Consider the following 21,378-nt stretch of genomic DNA (forward strand, 5'->3'; position numbering starts at 1 on the left):
CTCAATCATGGATATATATATATATATATATATATATATATATATATATATATATATATATATATATATATATATATATATATATATATATAAATATGTATATATATGTATATATATATATATATATATATATATATATATATATATATATATATATATATATATATATATATATATACATATATTTGTGAGTGTGTGTGACCTTTATAGCTACAATAAAGTCACATATCAAGAATGATATGTCAAGAACATGAGAAACGCCAGAAAAATTCTGATTTGTATTACGAAGGAAACACGTTTTTAATAAGTAAATTTCCACACACGTAGCATTACGCGTACGTCGCGTACGTGTTAATATGAGCATTTTTATGGGCTCCTGGTAAACATATTAAATTATCATGTACTTTTATATTACATCTCGTGTAATGTACATACATGTCCGTGGTGTAATTATGATTTTTGAACGACATAAAACGTAGTCAAAGTGTTAAAATTTATCGCAATTTTACTAAAGCAAAACGTTGTAAGCCTGTCACGGTAACAATATTTAAGATACAGTAAAACCTTGATATAAAGGACTAATTTGAGGGAGGGGGTGTCGGTTTAAGCCCAAAGTCCGTCATTAAAAAAAAAGGTTTCCGAATCGTATGGACAGCACTAAAAAAAAATCGACGACAATTGTCTATTATCAACTGGTAACTATTTAATATCACATATAGATTATTACCTATACATATTTATACGTACTTACCACAATCCATTTTCTTTGAAAATACGTACAGAAGAAAGATCAAGAGAAATCAACACATACCTGAAAAGAAAAAAATATATTCGTATTAGATAAACAATTTCGTCGATGTGGTTGATAAAAGAAGCAGAGGAAGACAGGAAAACTTGTTTGAAAACAATTTTATACGAATACTTGAAAGTGGTCAGGTCGGGAGAATGATCGGCGGATAGGTATGTATGTATATGGAGACGCAATTAATGTGGAAGAGGTGAAGACAGACTAGTGTAGCGTTCTATTCTCTCTGCCTACCTCTGCGAGGAAGAGACGTGATAAGTAGTTAAGTAGTTAGTTATATATTGAGTATAGTACGACAATAAGAATAAAATATAAATTATTTTTGTAGTTCAAATTGTGTATAAGAAAAAAAAAAATTAAAATTAATGAAAAATTATATTTTTCAGTATAATGCCCTAATAATTTTTATTTATATCTGTCTAAATGATTACAGAAAACATTTGTTTTTTTATCACTTGAGTTTATTTAAGACAACTAGTATCGGAAGCTAAGCTTCCATCTTCAGGTCTAAATGTAAGTTTACATTTAGACCGGAAGATGGAAGCTTAGCTTCCGAAACTGATTGTCTTAAATAAACTCAATTGGTAAAAAAACAAGTTTTCCTTTAATTCTGTCAACATGTCTTACCACAAAGTAAATGCCAAAACAATAATGAAAATTTATTGATGTGGCGTTTAATTTGTAGAACTCTATTTTAATTTATGTATAAATGTTTTAATCAAACACCGATTTTTTGAGTTTAAGTTGTATTTTTACTTTAAAAAACACATACAAATTAATTTTGTGATAATTGTTTCGCCTAGTTATGGCATTTCAAACGAATGGCATTCGTTTGAAAATGCCATAACTTGGCGATACAACTGTCGCAACATTAATTTTTATGTGTTTTTAAATAAAAATACAACTTAGTAGACTCAAAAAATCTGTGTTTGATTTAAATTAACAGATAAAATAAATAAAATATCATGTAAAATATTACGAAGCAAAAAAATTATTTTTAATAATAATTACAATCTCATTTAAAATCTCAAAAAGGCAATATATGAATCAAGATCACTTTTAACGCAAGGACTTCATTTTGTGATAATTCAAAAGTATTCTGAGTACAAAATACTATCCGTATAATCAGGAGTTGAGGAACTACAAAAGTAAATGTCCGGAAATCGGCAATATGCGTACCGCTTAATAAAGCAAATTTACTTTGTTCTGCTATATCGATCGATTAATCTCTTTCTTTGTGGAACGAAAACAAAGAAAAAAACCAAATGAGAATTTATTGAAGTCACGATGAATATTAAAGCCGACGAAAATTTACGGGAAAAAATGACAAACGGCTTTTATACAATGCTGGGAATTTACCCAAAAACATGTATTTAATTCGTTTTTTTTTAAAGGGATTTAAAGTGTAAATAAGCATTCTCCAAGATACAACTGCACGCTATTGCTGCTATTTCCCTCTTCCAACCTTTTATTCCTCGTCCATTTCTTTTCCTGTATAGTTATTGGGATTGAAAACAGAAGTAGAAATCAATTGGGATTTTTTTAAACAAAATATACATCAAAAGTTTACAATGATCTTAAAATGAAAATAGTTATATTATTCTCAATATTATTCATATTTAAAGCATTTACTTTGTGGTTAGTCATTTTTACTTATTTATTTTTTAACAAAAATGTTAATAATATTAGTATATAATCTCTCACCGAGATTTTTATGTCTACCGGTTTCGAGACGTGCCCGTCTCTTCGTCAGGACAATCACTACCACAGCATGCAAACAATACCACCCTTCACCATCATAGCACCATTTACACACTTAAAACTACAAAAAATATTTAACACATGCGATTTTTGGTCGACCCGAAGACCAACATGCACTAAATGTTTCAGCACAAACATGCGTTCCGAGCCGAGACTAGCGCATGTTTAATTTCGACTCGTAACGCGTTTGTGCTGAAACATTTAGTGCATGTTAGTCTTTTAGTGATGGTTAGTTAGTTAGTTAGAAATTAGAGAGAAATTAGAAAGGGTTAAGGGAGTAGGAAAATTCGATTTGAAAATTAGAAATCTCGTCGCGTCGAGGTACCTACTGCAAAATCCATTCTGATGGAAATGTATCGTGAAGGAGAGGAATAAATCTGATCACAGGCTGTAAGAGATATACTACCCCTGGCGAATGCGAGATAAGGCTCTGGATATTCTCGTCACGAGAAGGAAATAAAACACCCTCCGCGGTATATAGTGAATTATTAATCAATGAGAAAGAAGAACGAAAAATAAAATGCTACATTTCCCTTACAAAATAAAACTTAAACTATGTTTTTGACCATTTTTATTTTTGGTACTTTTTTTCAATGTTTTTTGAGGACACTTTGTGGCACATTTTATTAAACTTTACTATTTAAATATTGTATATAGTGAATTATCAATCAATGAGAAAGAAGAACGAAAAATAAAATGCGATATTTCCCTTACAAAATAAAACTTAATCTATGTTTTTGACCATCTTTATTTTTGGTCCTTTTTTTTAATGTTTTTTGAGGACGCTTTGTGACACATTTTATGAAACTTTATAATATAAATATTTTGAAGAATGTGAGTATGTTGATGACAAATTGGTGACAACAACAAAGTCGCAATCGCGTAGATACCTGCGTAGACTCGCTCCACCACAATTAGATTTTTTTTTAAATATTGATCCGCTTAGGCTCATAGAAAAAGTATGAAATTGCAGTATTTTTGTAAATAATAAGTACGCATATATGCAATTCTCTTTAAAAAAATCTTTCATCATCAATAAATAAAATACAATGCTTTATTGTGGTACGAGTATAAATCGATACATTTTAAAATGATTTTTAAATGGGTCGCGCCTTCGCTAATGATAGGATTAAGTACTTTACATTGAAAACCGTTCGGAAAATAGACACTTTTTATCATGGTTTCGCACCGCAAGCTCATTCATTACTATTAACGCCCCAGAGGAGCGACACCACTCCACTAAATCACTCTCATTGGTCATTTTAAAAAAGGAATGCGGTTTCGTTCACTAATTGATCGGCCAGACTTTGTAGAGTAGCTACTTTGGTGGAAATAGTGGACTTTAATGAATTGTCAGATACAAGTTTTTAACAATATTAAAATTGATATATTTAAAGTTAAAATCGAACACAGATATTTGAGTCTACTAAATTGTATTTTATTGTTAAAAAAACACATGAAATATAAAATTTGTGACAATTGTTTCGCCTTGTTATGGCATTTTCAAACAAATGTCTTTACACATTCGTTTGAAAGGAACGATATATATTTCATACCAAGTTCAGACACTTTTAAATTAAAATCTCATCCGTAGTTTCGCATATGAATGCACAAATAAAATAAAATATTTCATCGAACCCTGAACTGGTACCTGAAGCCTTCATATAGTCAACGATCAACTTAGCGTTCCATCGATTTGATACAGTGCTCTTTGCACCTTTAGGTAAAGAAGAAAGAACAGTAAAACAAATTTATGAGGCGATTGTGATTGGTAATAGAAGCAGAGAAATGACAGGAAAACTTGGCATGATCAAGTATTTGAAATACTTGAAAGCGTTCAGGTCAAAACTCGAAATAATCGGCGGGTATGTATGAGGAGATGTATACATATGGAAGGAGCAAAGATTGTTATCTGCCTACCCCTGCCGAGAAGCAGTGTGACAGAAAGTTGGTTAGTTAGGTTAGGTTACGTTAAATTATATAAAAAAGAGGCGAATGTGGTTTGGAATGGAAACAGACGAACACCGAGGAAAACTTGGCATAATCATTTAAAATACTCGAAAGTAGTCAGGTCAGGAGTCAGAAGTAATCGGCAGATATGTTTGAAAAGATGCATGAATGAGGAAGGGGTAGGAGTAGGGATATATAAACTAACTAACTAACTAACCATCACGCCGCTTCCCCGCAGGGGTAGGCAGAGAGAATAGAGCGCCACACCACTCTGTCCTTGCAAACATTCTTCGCCTCTTCCACGTTCATGCATCTCCTCATACATACCCGCCGATTGTTATATATATTTATATATATATATATATATATATATATATATATATATATATATATATATATATATATATATATATATATATATATATATATATATATATATATATATATATATATATATATATATATATATATATATATATATATATATAATTCTTTTTCAAAACCTTTACACATTTTTGGGATGGTAAGGGATGTATATATATAATGTAATCCCTTACCATCCCAAAAATGTGTAAAGGTTTTGAAAAAGAATCACAAACATATGTGATTATTTCCCACCCTTGTCGCTGCTAGTCCCCCTTCCTATCCCCGCCTACTTTCGGCGGAGAAGGGTCGTATTCCAGCCGATGCTTGTAGCAGAAGGGTTGGTTACTAACCGCTCTGAAAGTTTTTCAGGAAACGTGAACTTTGTAGTTGGTCAACTAACTCCCAAATCCGAAACAAAACAACTTATATAAAATACGTGAAAAGTAATGAATACACTCTCTTCTATTACTTACAGCCTGAAAGAAGGAAAAGAATCATTGTTTCAAAATCATAGACAAACTGTACATGGAATTTTTATAAATAGGGTAGTTAAGATATTAGCATCCACCATTTTACCCACGATTGATAACCGCACGGCTCAAATGTTTGGAACTCCTACATATTTCAACAACAACAAATTAAATATAGTCTTAGCTTCATATACAATGCATTGAAACACGTGTCACAATAGATTTACAGAAAACGTGGTATTTAATAAGTGAATTTGAAATTAAATTTTGAATTTGAGTACTTAGCTTATTTAACACAAGTGCGATAAGAAGCATAAAATTTTGAATATGATCATATTTTACGAAAATATAAATAAAATATTTAATTTCACAAATTGATTCGGCAGTCCCTTAGTAGTATAATTCATCCATTTTGCATTTAAGTTTAATAAATAAAATAATAAAAACTCTTATCCACACCAAATGGTGCATAGAGCACTGCTTCATATAAACGCAGTGTTATCTTGATTGTTTACACATGAAGGAAAGGTGATCAGCCCTCCGCTTCAGGTACCAGTCCAGGGTAATATTGAATAAATATTACAGTGAAAAAAATCACTTATATTTATTTTACCCCCCTGGGAATCGAACCCAGGACCTCCAGAACGGTAGCCGAGCATGCTGACCACTACGGAGGCGGACATTTAAGTTTAACTAAGTAAATATCACTATTTCTCAGAATGTATTGTAACACGTATTTCGATGCATCCCGCATAATTTTCGGTTTAAATACGGTGTTCGAAAACGATGCAGAATGTATCGAAGAACGCGTTATTATAAATTTAAAGAAAAAGTGGTATTTCCTTAGTAAAACTTAATTAATCAAAAATATTTACTGGTATTCATTTCGCTGTTTTGAAAATAGGTACTTTTTGGAACAGGGAAAGGTATCAGTTGGCGGACGCGGGAAGCTATTATTTAAACTGCCTATTATTAACGCTCTTCCGATAATTTATAGAATAACCATAGATTAAAAAAGCACAGATAATCCTAAAACACCTGATACCGCCGGAACACGGATCAAGTAAGTGCGTCCGTAAATCACCTCTCAACAAAGAATGTTAATGGATCTGTCAAAAGCGGGCGCTAGTTCCCGCGGAAATTTAAATTTCCCGCGAGAAAACTAACGTTCCAGCCGTCGAAGGTATTAGAAAATTCTTAAATTATACGGCTAATGGAGGTTTCGGCTCTTAAAAGGGCTCTCATTAAATACGTTTATAACCGTTCGTCGCTTTTTTCCAACAAGACCTTTTCGAAAAAAGGGTTTTATTGGGCTGTGCGTTTATTTACGAGCGAAAACCACGAATACCTGCGTAAATGTATGTATACACTAAAACGCAATTAAGAACATTCGAGAAATAGCGAAAAAATGCTGACTTAAGTTAGTCAGCATTTTTTCTATCGAATCCTATTTGTAGCTTTTTCTTCAGAGTACACATATGATTGGCTTAAAACAGCTTAAATGCTAAAAGTAATATACATTTTATTTCGCAACATTTTGAGTGTGTCAAAATACATGTTCACAAATCTGGGTTTCTCAACTTAAGAGTTTTTTTTACATTTTTGACATTTTAATATAGATTTGAATACACTAAAACTGTTGTTAATAAAATAACTGGTCAAAACATATGCTGTATAAAAATTGAAAAAACCAGATTTTCAGGCGTTTTTCACTATGTAAAATAATTCGAGTTGGGATTTTCCATACAAATTAAACGGTTTTTGCTAAATAAAAGCTTTCTAAATCCAATCATAGATGGCTGTTATGAGCTCAATCACAGTATGCCGTGAGATGAATCATATATGTATGCCTTCCGAAAATTCGACTGATGTGGTTGTCAATCATGAGTAGAATGGTGAATGTTACACTTGTGCAAAGTGATCACTTGATTGACAACCATGCCACTCAAATTTTTGAAACTCCTACACATATCATTAATCTCATGACACTGTACATGTGAGTTCACTAGGGCCATCTTTGATTGGATTTGGGAACCTATTTTTCTGCAGTGACCCTTTTATTTGAATATATACGAGATTCTTATTGATAAAAAATGTTACATAATATATTTGTAATAAAAAGCATTGTTAACCTTTGTGGTATGTTAATATAACACTCTCCTTATCATTCATCGTTCACTTCGTGTAATACCACTTAAAAAAACACTAATTCGTAACTACCTGTTAGGGTCATCGGGTCATTAAAGCGAAATTATTGCTTTATCAGACCGTTATAATTTCATTTTAATAACCTGATGATGGAATGATTATTCCGAAACCGGGTAGTCACGAATTAGTGTTTATTAAAGTGGTATTATACAAAGTGAACGATGAATGATAAGGAGAGTGTTGGAAATATAATATTACATACTAGGAAACGACTGAAAACATGATTTACATTTTTTTATGCAGCTTATAATATAACCCGTTTAATTAAGTGGGAAAATCCCGAGTTTGTGAACAAGTATTTGGACACACTCAAAATGCTGTGAACTTGAATCAATATCTAGTCAGAATCCCAAAAGCGTATAAATTTTCTTTTAAAAAAAGTCTATTATCTTGTGAAATATTTCCCGTCTCGCCTCCGTCCAGGCACCCAATAAATAATCGTCTGCCTGATAGATGTTCCGGGTGGCAGCAAGATAGAGCCTGCATAAAGATATCCAGATATTTGCCCCAGGATATTCAAGAGGCAGGAGATGAGTCCCGATAGTAAATATATAGATGCTTAAAATATATAAATAAAATCCAGTCAGGGATCCAGAATGAATAAACTGAAAAAATACGGTGAGTGGTTATATACATGATCAAGAAAACACTGCGTCAATTTGATGCAGTGCCCTATGCACCATTGGGTGCGGATAAGGGTTATAAGTAAGTAAGTAAGGTTATATACTAATATTTTTGTTAAAAAAATATAAAAGTAAAAACCAGGAAGAAAATGTAAGTTTTGTACTGACATTTTCTGTATATAACACAACGCTTTAGGTACCAGTCCAGAGTTAGATGAAATAAATATTAGAATGAAAAATACTCGTATATATTAAGACTCCCTGAGAATCGATCCAGAGACCTATATTGTGGTAGCCAAATGTACTAACCATTGCACCATAATACACGAATTATCAAAAGAAAACAATGGAAGAAATAAAATAAAGTAAAAACATATTTATATTGTATGTAAAATGTAAGTTTGTTTTCAAATCACTTTAAATATTTATTATAACTCAATTATAATGTCTACCGGTTTCGAAGCTAACTGCTTCTTTATCAAGACTGATTAATACTAAAACACTATCTACGAGTGCTTAATAATATTCAAAACATTTTGACGGCTGGGCAAAGGAGCTTGGGTAGATCTCAAGGGGCTTTATTTTTTGTATTGATTAGCAGTCAGAGATGTTGAGTGATTGGACACATATATAATAACGGACTTTTAGAAAAATCATTTACTTGTGTATTTATTAGTTGTTAATTATTATTAATTGCCTTATTAATTTCTAAAATTTCAATGTGTCCGCCTCCGTAGTGTAATTGGTCAGCATACTCGGCTACAGTTCTGGAGGTCCCGGGTTTGATTCCCAGGGGGGGTTTAATAAATATAAGTGATTTTTTCACTACAATATTTATTCAATATTACACTGGACTGGTACCTGAAGTGGAGGGCTGATCACCTTTCCTTCATGTGTAATCGATCGAGATAACACTGCGTTTATATGAAGTGCCCTATGCACCATTGGGGTGCGGTAAGGGATTTATAATTATATAACATTTCTATGTAATCTAAGTGTTTATATTTAGACATATTTGTAATGTATATAACATGCCTTATTGTGTATATAACACAGAATTTGGTCAAGCCTCACACCAATCTGATAATGTCGGTAACGACGAATTTCGATTTCGATTTCGAAACGACGATTTCATCTTTGTTATGTGAATATTTGACTTTTTGGCTACTAAGTTTGCCGACTACTGGTTTAAATGATAGCATTTCATCATTTTTAAATGTGTCGTGGACTCTTAAGTCAGAGTTTCTCGGTTCGAACCCACTCTACCACAATTTGATACCTATTTCTTATAATGAGGTCCTTAGGCTCACAGAAATAGTATGAAACTGAAATATTTGTGTGAATAATAAACGCTCAAATATTTCAAAAATAATAATGTTCAATTAATAACGTATAAGACTATCGATAAAGCCCACCATACTAACACACTTTGAAATATATATATTTCACAAAATAATATTACAAAGTGTTCAAAATTGCCAAGATGTAGTGTATCCATTTCGATATAATTTTGTCGTAAACACGTGTTTATGCGTTTATTTTTTATAGTATGAGCGCGATAATGCTTTATGCACAACACCAATTCACTGTCTTATCATCACCCCTCATAAGTAAAGCAAAATTCTTCAGACACACACTGGAACTAGAACGAATATGAACACAGTGATATAATGATATTTAAAACTAATATCAAGCAATAATTTTAAAAATATTTAAGTGAAATGTTTCAGTGTAATAAATGAATAACATAACACTTTAGTGAAGTTTTAAGGATTGTAACAATTATTAGGGTGATTTTTTTACTGTGGTGTACGCATTTTTCCTTGTGGGCATTCATTCTTCTGTGAACGCAATTTCCCTGTAAGTTTTTTATTCATTATGCATTCATATATTATAACATAACATGCCTGTACGCATTTTATTCGTTCGGTAATAAAAATACAAGTACAGTATGTATCTTTTTTTAAATAAATAAACTATCGGCACTTAGAATACAAGTGTGTAAAACTCGAATGAAAATTAACCATAACCCTTTTTTTTTAATTTCATCGATAATTCTTATCGCAGTCTTACATTATTTCCTTTATTTCGTCACACATTATTTTGCCAAATGCATGCTTCACTTCCATACATTAGGGTTAGAAACAGGACTCCGTTATGTACTACCAATTTTATTTATTGTTTCTGCATTTACTTTGTGGAAAGACATGGTGATATTATTAAAGTTTAATTTATACGACACTTGAGTTTAATTTATACGACTTGTTTCGGAAGCTAAGCTAATCTTCATGTATTTATTTTTTTATTAATTTTTACATCAAACACAGATTTTTTGAGTCTACGAAGTTGTATTTTTTTTTTTTTAAACACGTCAAAAATGGGATAACGACAATTGTTTCGCCTAGTTATGGCAGTTTCAAATGTATATTAATTCGTTTGAAAATGCCATAACTATGCGAAGCAACGGTCACAATATTATTTTTTTTAAATAAAATACAACTTAGTAGACTCAAAAACATCAGTGTTTAATTTAAAAATAATACATAAATTAAACAAAGAGTTCTACAAATTAAACGCCAAATCAATAAATAAATTCATGTTTATATTTAGACCTGAAGATGGAAGATGTAGTCATAGTCATTGGTAAAGAAAATAAGTGTTTTCTTTAATAATACTACCAATTTAGCTTCGCTGATAGGTTTTATTTGGGGTAACTGATTTCAGTGCGCCATTCACTCTGTTCCCTTCATTCACTCTCTTTTCTATATCTTTATCAGTCGTTAAAGCTGTTATCGACATTTTGCCAGGAAAGCGTCGATACACAAACAGTGGAGACTTTATCGACAATATTTTTTCAGGTCAGCGTTTTTCAGGTAAATAACGAAGGATGAGAAGAAATTCACGGTACATTTTAAAGCTTGCGGTTCTGGGAATGTTTACATGTTTTCTAACTTTGATATCTTTCAAACTCCTACGTACGTATTTCCCAGCAAAAAAATTATCCTACGCCGAATTTCAAATGTACAGAAGAAAAACAGTAAGTACAAGAATTTTGCATTTATATTTTTGATTCGTCCGCCTCTGTAGTGTAATGGTCAGCACGCTCGGCTACCGTTCTGGAGGTCCCGGGTTCGATTCTCAGGGGGGTCAAATAAATATAGGTGATTTTTTCACTCTAATATTTATTCCATATTACCCTGGGCTGGTACTTGAAGCGGAAGGCTGATCACCTTTCCTTCATGTGTTAACGATCAAGATAACACTGCGTTTATATGATGCAGTGCCTTATGCACCATTGGGGTGCGGAGAAGGGTTTGATTTTTTTTATGATATTTTTAATACAACATTTTGAGTGTGTCCAAATACATAAATCTGGATTATCAGCAACTAGGAGTTTTAGGATTAAAATAACTCCTAGTGAAAGATAATTCAGATTTGTGAATTATTTGGGCACACTCAAAATGTTGTAAATAAATAAACTGGTCAAATTATAAGCTAAAATAATAAAAAAAATGAAAGGATATTTTCTAGCGTTATCATATATATAGCGTTTCTCATATATATGATTATAATTCAAGATTCGGGCCTCACATACAAATGAAAGAGTTTTTGCTCAATAGAAAGCATCTTTCATATCACCATAGATGTCTCTAGAAAAATTCTAGTGAATTCAAGCACTTTATTTCAAATTTGAACTATAAATACAAATAGAAATTCCAAGAATTTGAGTAGGATGGTTGTCAATTATGGGTAGAATTTATGAATGTTACAAGTGTATAAAGTGATTATTTAACTAGCCTTTGACAGGTCGTAAGCCCTGTGGAATGCCCAGACTTCCATATTCAACTATTTAAAAATGTAAAACAACTTTATTACTTTCATTCATAAATTCGGTAGTCACTTTGTGTTAAAAAATGTATTGATTTTTAATTTAAGTTTTGCTTAGTAAAAACGACTCCTTTTTATTACTTCTTTTAGTTTTATGTTAACAGATCGAATAAAATGAAAGTTGAAAAAAAAACTACAAAGTTATTGTTCGGTTATAAAATTAATGTCTTGTATTTTGAATATAAATTTTACTGTGCAATTTTGATTTTCTAGACGATATCAAACGATATCTTTACACAGCTAAGGGATTGGCACGACCACAAGAAAATTGAAATGGACAAATCACGTACAGGTATATAACAAATTTAATATATTATTTTCTGAATTATCGGTATATCAAGATTGTTATCAATATCTCAACAAATATTAAGGATAACATGAATGTTTGGGCATTTACAGGACTTACAACCCATCATAGTCGCGTTTAAATGGTCACCTTATTAAGAAGTAACATTAACCATCTAACTCATGATTGACAACCACAATACTCAAATTTCGGAACTTGGATAAATTATTCAATTGACACCTTCTTGTGAGTTTTTGGCACTATCTATGGTTGAGTTGAGTAGGTTTCTTATTTAGCAGAGACCTTCATGAAATGTAAGTAAGATTCTTCCCGATTTTTTTACACATATGCCTGAAAGCATGAATTTTAATTTTTAATTTAATAATAACTTGGTTAATAATACTATTTCTTTAAAATCTTTGGTGACACGTGTTTTGATCCATTCCACATCATTTTTAAACACCGCAGTGATAAAAAAATAATGCGGAATGCATCGAAACACGTGTCACAATAGATTTTAAGAAATAGTATTTTTAACCAAGTAAAACTTAAATTAAAAATTGTAAAACATGTTTTCAGGCGTTCCCTAGTGTGTAAAATAATTTGAAAAGAATCTTACATACATTTTATGAAGGTTTCTACTTAATAAAAATCTACTCTACACAGCCACAGATAGTGCCAAGAACTCACAAACAGAAAATGTGATATTTACCTAGTAAAACTTAAATTAAAAGTTGATAGATATTACCACAAACCGATTACCAAATCAAGTAATAAAATTATAAATATGAAATTTTAATTTTCAGGTTATGGAGAGCAAGGTAAAGCGGCGAATCCTCCGATATCCTTGCTCAAAAACGTAGATGAGCTATACGAAGTGAACGGGTTTAACGCCGCCGTCAGCGATCTGATTTCCTTCGACAGATCTCTGCCGGATGTCCGACATCCAGGCTGCCAAAATAAGCTGTATCGAAATGCGCTTCCCATTGTGAGCGTTGTAGTGCCTTTCTACAACGAGCACTGGTCAACGCTTCTAAGGACTGTACACAGTGTTCTTAATAGATCGCCAGAACAACTCATCAAGGAGATCATACTCGTGGATGACTTTAGCACTAAAGGTATGTAGGTAAGAAACATACTTTATTTTTATATATTTAACCCTTCGCTGCATCGTGTATTGAATTTGTTACATAGCCATTTTTTGTGTTAAAACTATATCAATATCTCATAACGATAACCATTACATGTTGTTGCAAATTTGATACGTAAGTATTTTCTTGAATTTTCCTTATTAAAAGTTTTTCTTTTTTTTTATATTTTTTTTCCTCTTAAGAGCATACAATAGGTTTTTTTTAATTAAAAAAATAAAGTCATGCAACAATGGGTTAACATACTCTTTATAATTGCCACTGTGTAAAATATCTAATATGACACCTCGGCTGTCCAAATTTAAAACACAGTAAGGGACATTTTTTTTTGTAGTACGTTTTTTTTGCATTTTTGGACTAAGTAGAGTGTACTTAGTCCATAAATGCAAAAAAAAAACGTACTACAAAAAAAATGTTTTTTTGTAGTACGTTTTTTTTGCATTTATGGACTAAGTACACTCTACTTAGTCCAAAAATGCAAAAAAAAAACGTACTACAAAAAAAATGTTTTTTTGTAGTACGTTTTTTTTGCATTTATGGACTAAGTACACTCTACTTAGTCCAAAAATGCAAAAAAAAACGTACTACAAAAAAAATGTTTTTTTGTAGTACGTTTTTTTTGCATTTATGGACTAAGTACACTCTACTTAGTCCAAAAATGCAAAAAAAAACGTACTACAAAAAAATGTCCCTTACTGTGTTTTAAATTTGGACAGCCGACCTGTTTCAATGTATTTAACATCATTATCAAACACTTCTGAGAACTGTAAACTGTTCTCAAACAACTCATAAAGAAGATCATACTCGTGAATCGCTTTAGCTCGAAAGGTATGTATGTAAGAAAGCTCAAAATATATATTTTTAAATTAACTTATACTTTATAAATACTTATATAAGTCTGCCTCCGTAGTGTAATGGTCAGCGCGCTAGGCTACCGTTCTGGAGGTTCCGGGTTCGATTCCCAGGGGGGGTCAAATAAATATAAGTGATTTTTTCACTCTAATATTTATTCAATATTACCCTGGACTGGTACCTGAAGCAAAGGGCTGATCACCTTTCCTTCGTGTGTTAACGATCAAGACAACACTGCGTTTATATGACACAATGCCTTATGCACCATTGGGGTGCGGATAAGGGTTTTATTATTTTTATAAATACCACTTTATAATATGTATATTGATAAATATTAAATGACACGTTTTTCGATGTACCTATTCACCATCATTATCATACGCTTGTGAAAATTCACACTGAGTACCGGTTAACACATCTGAGAACTGGACAACGTTCTCAAAAGATCTCATAAAAGAGATCATATTAGCAGATGACTTAAGCTAGGTATAACAGGTTAAAAAATAGTTGTTCCTCATCAATCAAAATAAAGAATAAAGTGAAATTGTGACACGTGTTTGGATATACTCAACATCATAATCAAACATTTGTAAAATTGTGAAACACAACTATCCTTTTGAAATTGAAACTTGAAATGAAAACATTATTTGAGAGTTGGGTTCTTTGAACGTTGAAGTATGAGGAAAGTATAAGTGCAGTTATTTATTACTTTTCAATGGGAACAGGACAATAGTAGAAAAGCTTTAGTAAATGTCATTTTGTTTAATGATTATTTGTTATGAATTTCTCAAGTTTCAAATCCTTAATAGGTCCAAAGACATAAATAAATAATAATAAAACCCTTATCCGCACCCCAATGGTGCATAGGGCACTGCGTCCTATAAAAGCAGTGTTATCTTGATCATTTTTTTTACGCATGAAGGAAAGGTGATCAGCCCTCCGCTTCAGGTACCAGTCCAGGGTAATATTGAATAAATATAACAGTGAAAAAATCACTTATATTTATTTTACCCCCCTTGGGACCTACAGAACGGTAGCAGAGCGTGCTGACCATTACACTACGGAGGCGGACAAAGACATAGGATACTCATACATTTTTTTCTTTTCTTATTAGAAACAGTGAAAGTAAGAAAGAAAAAAATGTTTTACTGAAAAAAGGTCGTATATCTGATGATCAAATCTTGGTCACAACTGTCATCAAGAAAAGGCGATTCAGTTGGCTTGGCCATGTACTCCGCATGCCTCCTAAGAGCCTTAATCAAGCTTGCATCTTTTACAAGGCATCAGGTTCGCTCCACCCAGGACGACCACTGCTGACAATTCGTCGGCAGTTCTCGTCAGAGCTTCGGGACGTGGATCTGACTTGGGAGGATGCAAAGGAGCTGGCAGCCGACAGAAAAACCTGGAGGCATTTTGTGGACTCCATATCCACTTACGGAGCGGATATGGTTTAATTTATATCTGATGATGGAAGGGTTTTTCCGAAACCGGTATTCGTGAAATAGAATTTTCAAGTGGTATTACACAAAGTGAACGATGAATGATAAGGAGAACGTTACATTATCATACCACAATTTTAATATACAAGATATTTCAATTCAATTTAAACCCTTATCCGCACCCCGATGGTGCATAGGACACTGCATTATTTAAACACAGTGTTATCTTGATCGTTAACACACGAAGGAAAGGTGATCAGCCCTCCGCTTCAGGTAGCAGTCTAGGGTAATATTGAATAAATATTACAGTGAAAAATCACTTATATTTATTTGATCCCCCCTGGGAATCGAACCCGGGACCTCCAGAATGGTAGCCGAGCGTTCTGACCATTACACTAGGGAGGCGGACAAAATAGATAAAAGGCGGAGGATACAAGATATATGAAGTGTAAACATTATTACATCAGCATTTTTTCTATTGTATGGGTGAAATCGTTCAACACTAAAACGGTCGAACATGTTTCAGATTTTTTGAAGAACAAATTGGACGATTACGTGAAAAAAAATATGGCAAAAGTTGTTGTGATTCGCCTGTCACAGCGATCGGGACTCATTCGAGCCAGACTGGCTGGAGCTAAAACTGCCACTGGACAAGTTCTCATATTTCTGGACTCACACTCAGAAGTGAATGTAAACTGGCTACCACCACTTTTGGGTAAGACAAATGACTTCAAAAAATAGTCTGAGTTGCTGAAATACAGGGTTAATAATTTCGTGGTTTCAAGATGAAAACGCTGGCATTTGACGCCTGTTGAATTCAACTGTCATCAAGTGTCATAATATTAGATGTTTGCCATTTACGATAATGCATCGTTTAACAAACGAACAACGATTTGAAATTATTAAAACTTACTTTAAAAGTGGTGATTGAAACGTAGCCACTTTTCGCGCATTATATGCGCTGATTATGGTCGTCATAATCGACCAACTACGCAAACAATCGGTAAAATTGTGAAGATTTTTTAAAAGAGTGGAAGCGTTACTGACGTTTGGTCATCTCTATGGTCGAAAGGTGTCATTAGCCCGTATTTTTTCGAAGATGCCAATGGGCAGACGGTTACAGTCAATTCGGAGCGATATGGTCGAATGATAACCGATTTTTTTGGCCGGTGATTGAAGATCATGACTTGGACGATATGTGGTTCCAACAAAATAGGGCAACAAGCCACACAACACGACCAATTATGGCTTAATGAAATTAAAATTTTATAAAAAATGTATCGCTGTGTGTGTTTTATTTAGCTTTTCTTTTGAAACCGAAAAATTAATGACCCTGTAGCTAAATTGGAGTTGAATTTAATGGAATGTCTAATTACAGAACCCATAGCTGAGAACTTAAGAACGTGCGTCTGTCCGTTTATTGATATAATAAACTACGATTCGTTTGCATACGTGCCTCAAGACGAGGGAGCTCGAGGATCTTTTAACTGGGACCTTTTATACAAACGGTTGCCTCTTTTGAAGGAAGACTTAACGAGACCAACGGAACCATTCAAGTAAGGATTATAATAATGAAAAAGAGTATACCAAACACTTTGACATCTTTACATACATAGATGAAGCAGAACATGCAAGTCTGGGTATTTACAGGGCTTACGACCTGTCAAAGAATGGTATAAATGTAACATTCCATGACTGACAACCACACTGCTCAAATTTATGAAGTTGTTCTCAAATTTCACAAATAACACTGCGTCAATACAATGCAGTGCCCTATGCACCATTGGGCACTGCATTGTATTGAAGGAGTGTTATTTGTGAAATTTGAGCAGTTTGGTTTCGTCAATCATGGGTAGATGGGTGTATGTTACACGTGCATAAAGCGATCACTTAAACCACCCTTTTACAGATCGTACACCCCGTAAATGCCATAACTTCCATATAATCTTAATTCCATTTCATCTGTGTTGATATATCTTCTTCTTCTTTTTGTAGATCCCAGGGATCTGTTTGTGCCCCCGCATATCGCTCTTGGAATGTCGACTTCCAGCTGTCTTTCCATCTTTTCGGAGGTCTGGCTGGGGGTCTGCGTCCTTCAGGGTTGCCTTGGAGGGCGATACGTGGAAGTCTGTCTTCTGACATTCTCTTTATATGTTCCTTCCAGTATCGCCTTCGTTATATATCAATAAAATAAAAACCTTGACATTTTCTTATACGCCTATATGATAAAGTTCTCTTTCTTCGATACCTGTGTGTATGTTTTAGGAATCCTATTATGGCTGGAGGTCTATTTGCAATATCGTCTCGATTTTTCTGGGAGCTTGGTGGATACGACGAGGGCTTGGATATATGGGGAGGGGAGCAGTACGAGCTGAGCTTCAAGATCTGGCAATGTGGAGGGAGAATGCTCGACGCTCCTTGCTCCAGAGTAGGCCATGTCTATAGAAAGTTTGCACCGTTCCCCAATCCGAGAAATAAGTCCTTTATTTGCGAGGTAAAATCTTTAGCTTATAATTTGACAAGTTAATTTATTTACAACATTTTGAGTGTGTCCAAATACTTGTTTACAAATCTGGATTATCTCCAATTATAGGAATTATTTTACATACTATTTTTTTGACATCTTATCAAAGATGAAGAAGAATATGGAAGTGTGGGCATTTACGGAGCATCTCACCAATAGATGTCTCTAGTGAAGTTCTAGTGATTCAAGAACAACGTTTCGAAATTGGTTCATATATATAGAACTTCCAAGAATTTGAATAGTGTGGTAGTCAATAATGGGTAGAATTGGTGAACGTTACTCGTGTGTAAAGTGATCACTCAAACCATTTTATGACGGTCGTCAGTCCCGTAATTGCCCAGACTTCCATACTCTTCTTCATTTTTGACGAGATGCCAAAAAATAAAATGAAAAATAACTCCCATAATCGGAGATAATCCAGGTTTGGACACACTCAAGAGGTAAAACTTTTTTTAGCACTGACATTAAAACTGCTTTATTTTTACTTAATAATCGTGATGTAGTATAATAGTACACTGAATCAGTTATGGCAAATCGAAGCCTGACAGTCAAAGCTAAACTGGCAGTGGAAAAAGCTATAAAGTTGTTGTTCTATCATATAAAATGCAATTCCTCAAAAAAAAATTCATTATAAAATATTCCACTTTTGGTTGGTTTGGCTGTTTTTTTTCGTAGATTGTGAGTTAAGATACTTGATTTACCATTTTAAGTTTCAAAAATAATTTTAAATCTAATAGATGCAACAACTGAGAAGTGTGGAAAACCGCATGGTTTTTTAAAATAATGCGGAATGCATTGAAACACGTGTTACAATAGTTTTTTTTTAAACTGTGGTATTTAAGTAAAACTTAAAATTTAAAATAATTTTGGTTACAGAATTTTAAGCGCGTGGCTGAAGTCTGGATGGACGATTACAAAAAGTACTATTATCAAAACAATCCTCAGTGTGATAACGCGGAATCGGGAGACCTCACGAAACAAAAACATCTAAGAGAAACTCTGCGATGTAAACCCTTCAAATGGTTCCTGGACGTGGTCGCTTTTGATCTAGTGAAAAAGTTTCCGCCAGTCGTTCCAGGAAACGTGGCTCAAGGAGAGGTGAATATGAACGACTTTTATACAATCTGTCAAAGATCGTACGATGTTCTTAACTGCATACAAGAATTAAGGGAAATAAATACGTTCTTGTTTTTATTTTGGTGCAGTGTTCGTCTTCAAACGTTGGCGTTCCTCAAATCTTTGTACTGGGCCCTGTGTATTGCGATGTAAAACAGCTACTCAAATCTAAGATTTCTCCAGTTCTTAATGTTCCGCGACTATGATATCTATTTTTTTCCTACTCGTTACTTCCTGGAAAATATGTACTTGTTTTTATTTTGGTGTCGCTTTTATAATCAGACTTGGCGTTCCTCAAGGCTTTGTACTGGGCCCTGTGTCTTGTGGTGTGAAACGAGCTACTACATTCTGAGACCCATCTAGGTCTTAATATTCCGCGTCTATGATACCTATTTTTTTCTTATTCCTTGCTTCCCTTCCACCTTCCTTAGATTAATAATTTGAAGTAGGCAAAACATTTGATTTCTCATTATGTGACCAAAGTACTGAGATTGTTTTATGGATGTTATGATCTCCCGGTCATTTTAGATCTGTTGCAAGACAAACTTGTATGATATCCGGCCTGTCCATACCATTCGAAAAAATCTATAGTAGAAATACATTTCAACTGCCTGGATTTTATATATCATCAAGGTGAGCAGTGTTCAATATAGCGACACGGACCAGACATATCATTTGAAGACTCGAACCTGAATCCATAGTGATAGACAATAATGTACACATCTTTCATCATGACTTCTCCGTCTTCAGTTGGCCAACATGACGAAAAGCTCAACAAGCTGCTCTTATCTTAGAGAGGCATTCTGCCCAACATTTTAGCCACACTCCAGCTATGGCCGAAGACCGAGAAGAAGGCGCAATAATACGGCGGATCCACTTCCCTTCCCTTTCAGACTCAGCCGATTGATGACGTTTTATGGTTATCATTTTTATATCATAATTTATGTCTGTATAAGCGCCCTTGAGGTGGTATTTTACGAAAATGGCGCTTTACAAATTATCCAAAATTATAATTCTTATCAATAAAATTTTACAGATTCGAAGTATGGCGAACACAAAGTTATGCCTGACTTGCGATATCAACTACACTGAAAATATACATGTCACAAAATGCTATTCAGATGTTCCGGAAAATGAGCAACCTGAAGACTATCAACAATATTTAGTTTTGACTTGGCAAGGTGAAATACGGTGAGATTTCATAGCGTTCAACACGTAGTTTACGATTGAAATTCAAAACACTGAATGCCTTCAGTCAAAAAAGTCGTTAACTTCTTTACAGGACAGAAGGAAGGAAATTTTGTTTTGATGCATCAGATTTCACGAAAGAAGAAACTCCAATTGTTCTATATGACTGCCACGAATTTCGAGGCAATCAGCTGTGGTATTATGATCCTGTAAGTTTGGCCTTCTACTACTAATACTACCACCATGCCATTCCCATTAAGGTTGGAACCAAGACTCCATGGTCCACTAGCGGCCAAGCTTTCGCTATCATTGTTGACTCTAGATAAATAGAACTAATTATTAAAACCGTATTAAGTATGCAATACGATTAGTAAGAACATTCAAACTGGTTTGAATGGACCATTTTTTTCCTACATCACCTGTACCTTAACAGTTATTTCATTATTTTTCAGACTGATTTTGAAATTTCTTTTTTTTTTGCAGAAACATAACTGGTTGATCCACAACAGTGAAAAGTGTATGGATTTTGATATAAACTCAAAATCGGTTTATTTAAAAACTTGCAGTGTAAAATCCGACACCCAAAAGTGGAAGCTAAGTCATTTTAATATGACAAGACTAGAAGAATTAAAAAACCTTATAAAAGAAATCAAATCAAACTAAAAAAATATATATTTACAACACTTTGAGTGTGTCCAAATACTTGTTCGCAAAATCTGGATTATCTCCAATTACAGGAGTTATTTTCATATTA

The 21,378-nt window shown here is 33.4% G+C and overlaps 2 protein-coding genes across 4 annotated transcripts in view; one reads left to right on the forward strand and one right to left on the reverse strand.

Moving 5' to 3' along the window:
- The window catches only part of dtn (transmembrane protein 132C dtn), a 286,104-nt gene that overhangs the window by 93,496 nt on the left and 171,230 nt on the right, over positions 1-21,378 (reverse strand). The window lies entirely within an intron of this gene.
- LOC148310554 (N-acetylgalactosaminyltransferase 6-like) overlaps positions 1-21,378 on the forward strand; it is a 73,504-nt gene that overhangs the window by 31,035 nt on the left and 21,091 nt on the right. The window contains exons 2-8 of the mRNA XM_088258259.1: positions 12,285-12,363; positions 13,164-13,475; positions 16,323-16,511; positions 17,175-17,352; positions 18,062-18,290; positions 19,197-19,418; positions 20,473-20,627. Of these exons, the coding sequence (XP_088114385.1) occupies positions 12,285-12,363; positions 13,164-13,475; positions 16,323-16,511; positions 17,175-17,352; positions 18,062-18,290; positions 19,197-19,418; positions 20,473-20,627 (1,364 nt within the window). The remainder of the gene's footprint in view (positions 1-12,284; positions 12,364-13,163; positions 13,476-16,322; positions 16,512-17,174; positions 17,353-18,061; positions 18,291-19,196; positions 19,419-20,472; positions 20,628-21,378) is intronic.

This window comes from Brachycentrus maculatus, unplaced genomic scaffold, assembly GCF_059751285.1.
Source record: "Brachycentrus maculatus isolate JH-2025_06_01 unplaced genomic scaffold, ASM5975128v1 h1tg000091l, whole genome shotgun sequence".
In the NCBI taxonomy this organism is placed as follows: domain Eukaryota; kingdom Metazoa; phylum Arthropoda; class Insecta; order Trichoptera; family Brachycentridae; genus Brachycentrus; species Brachycentrus maculatus.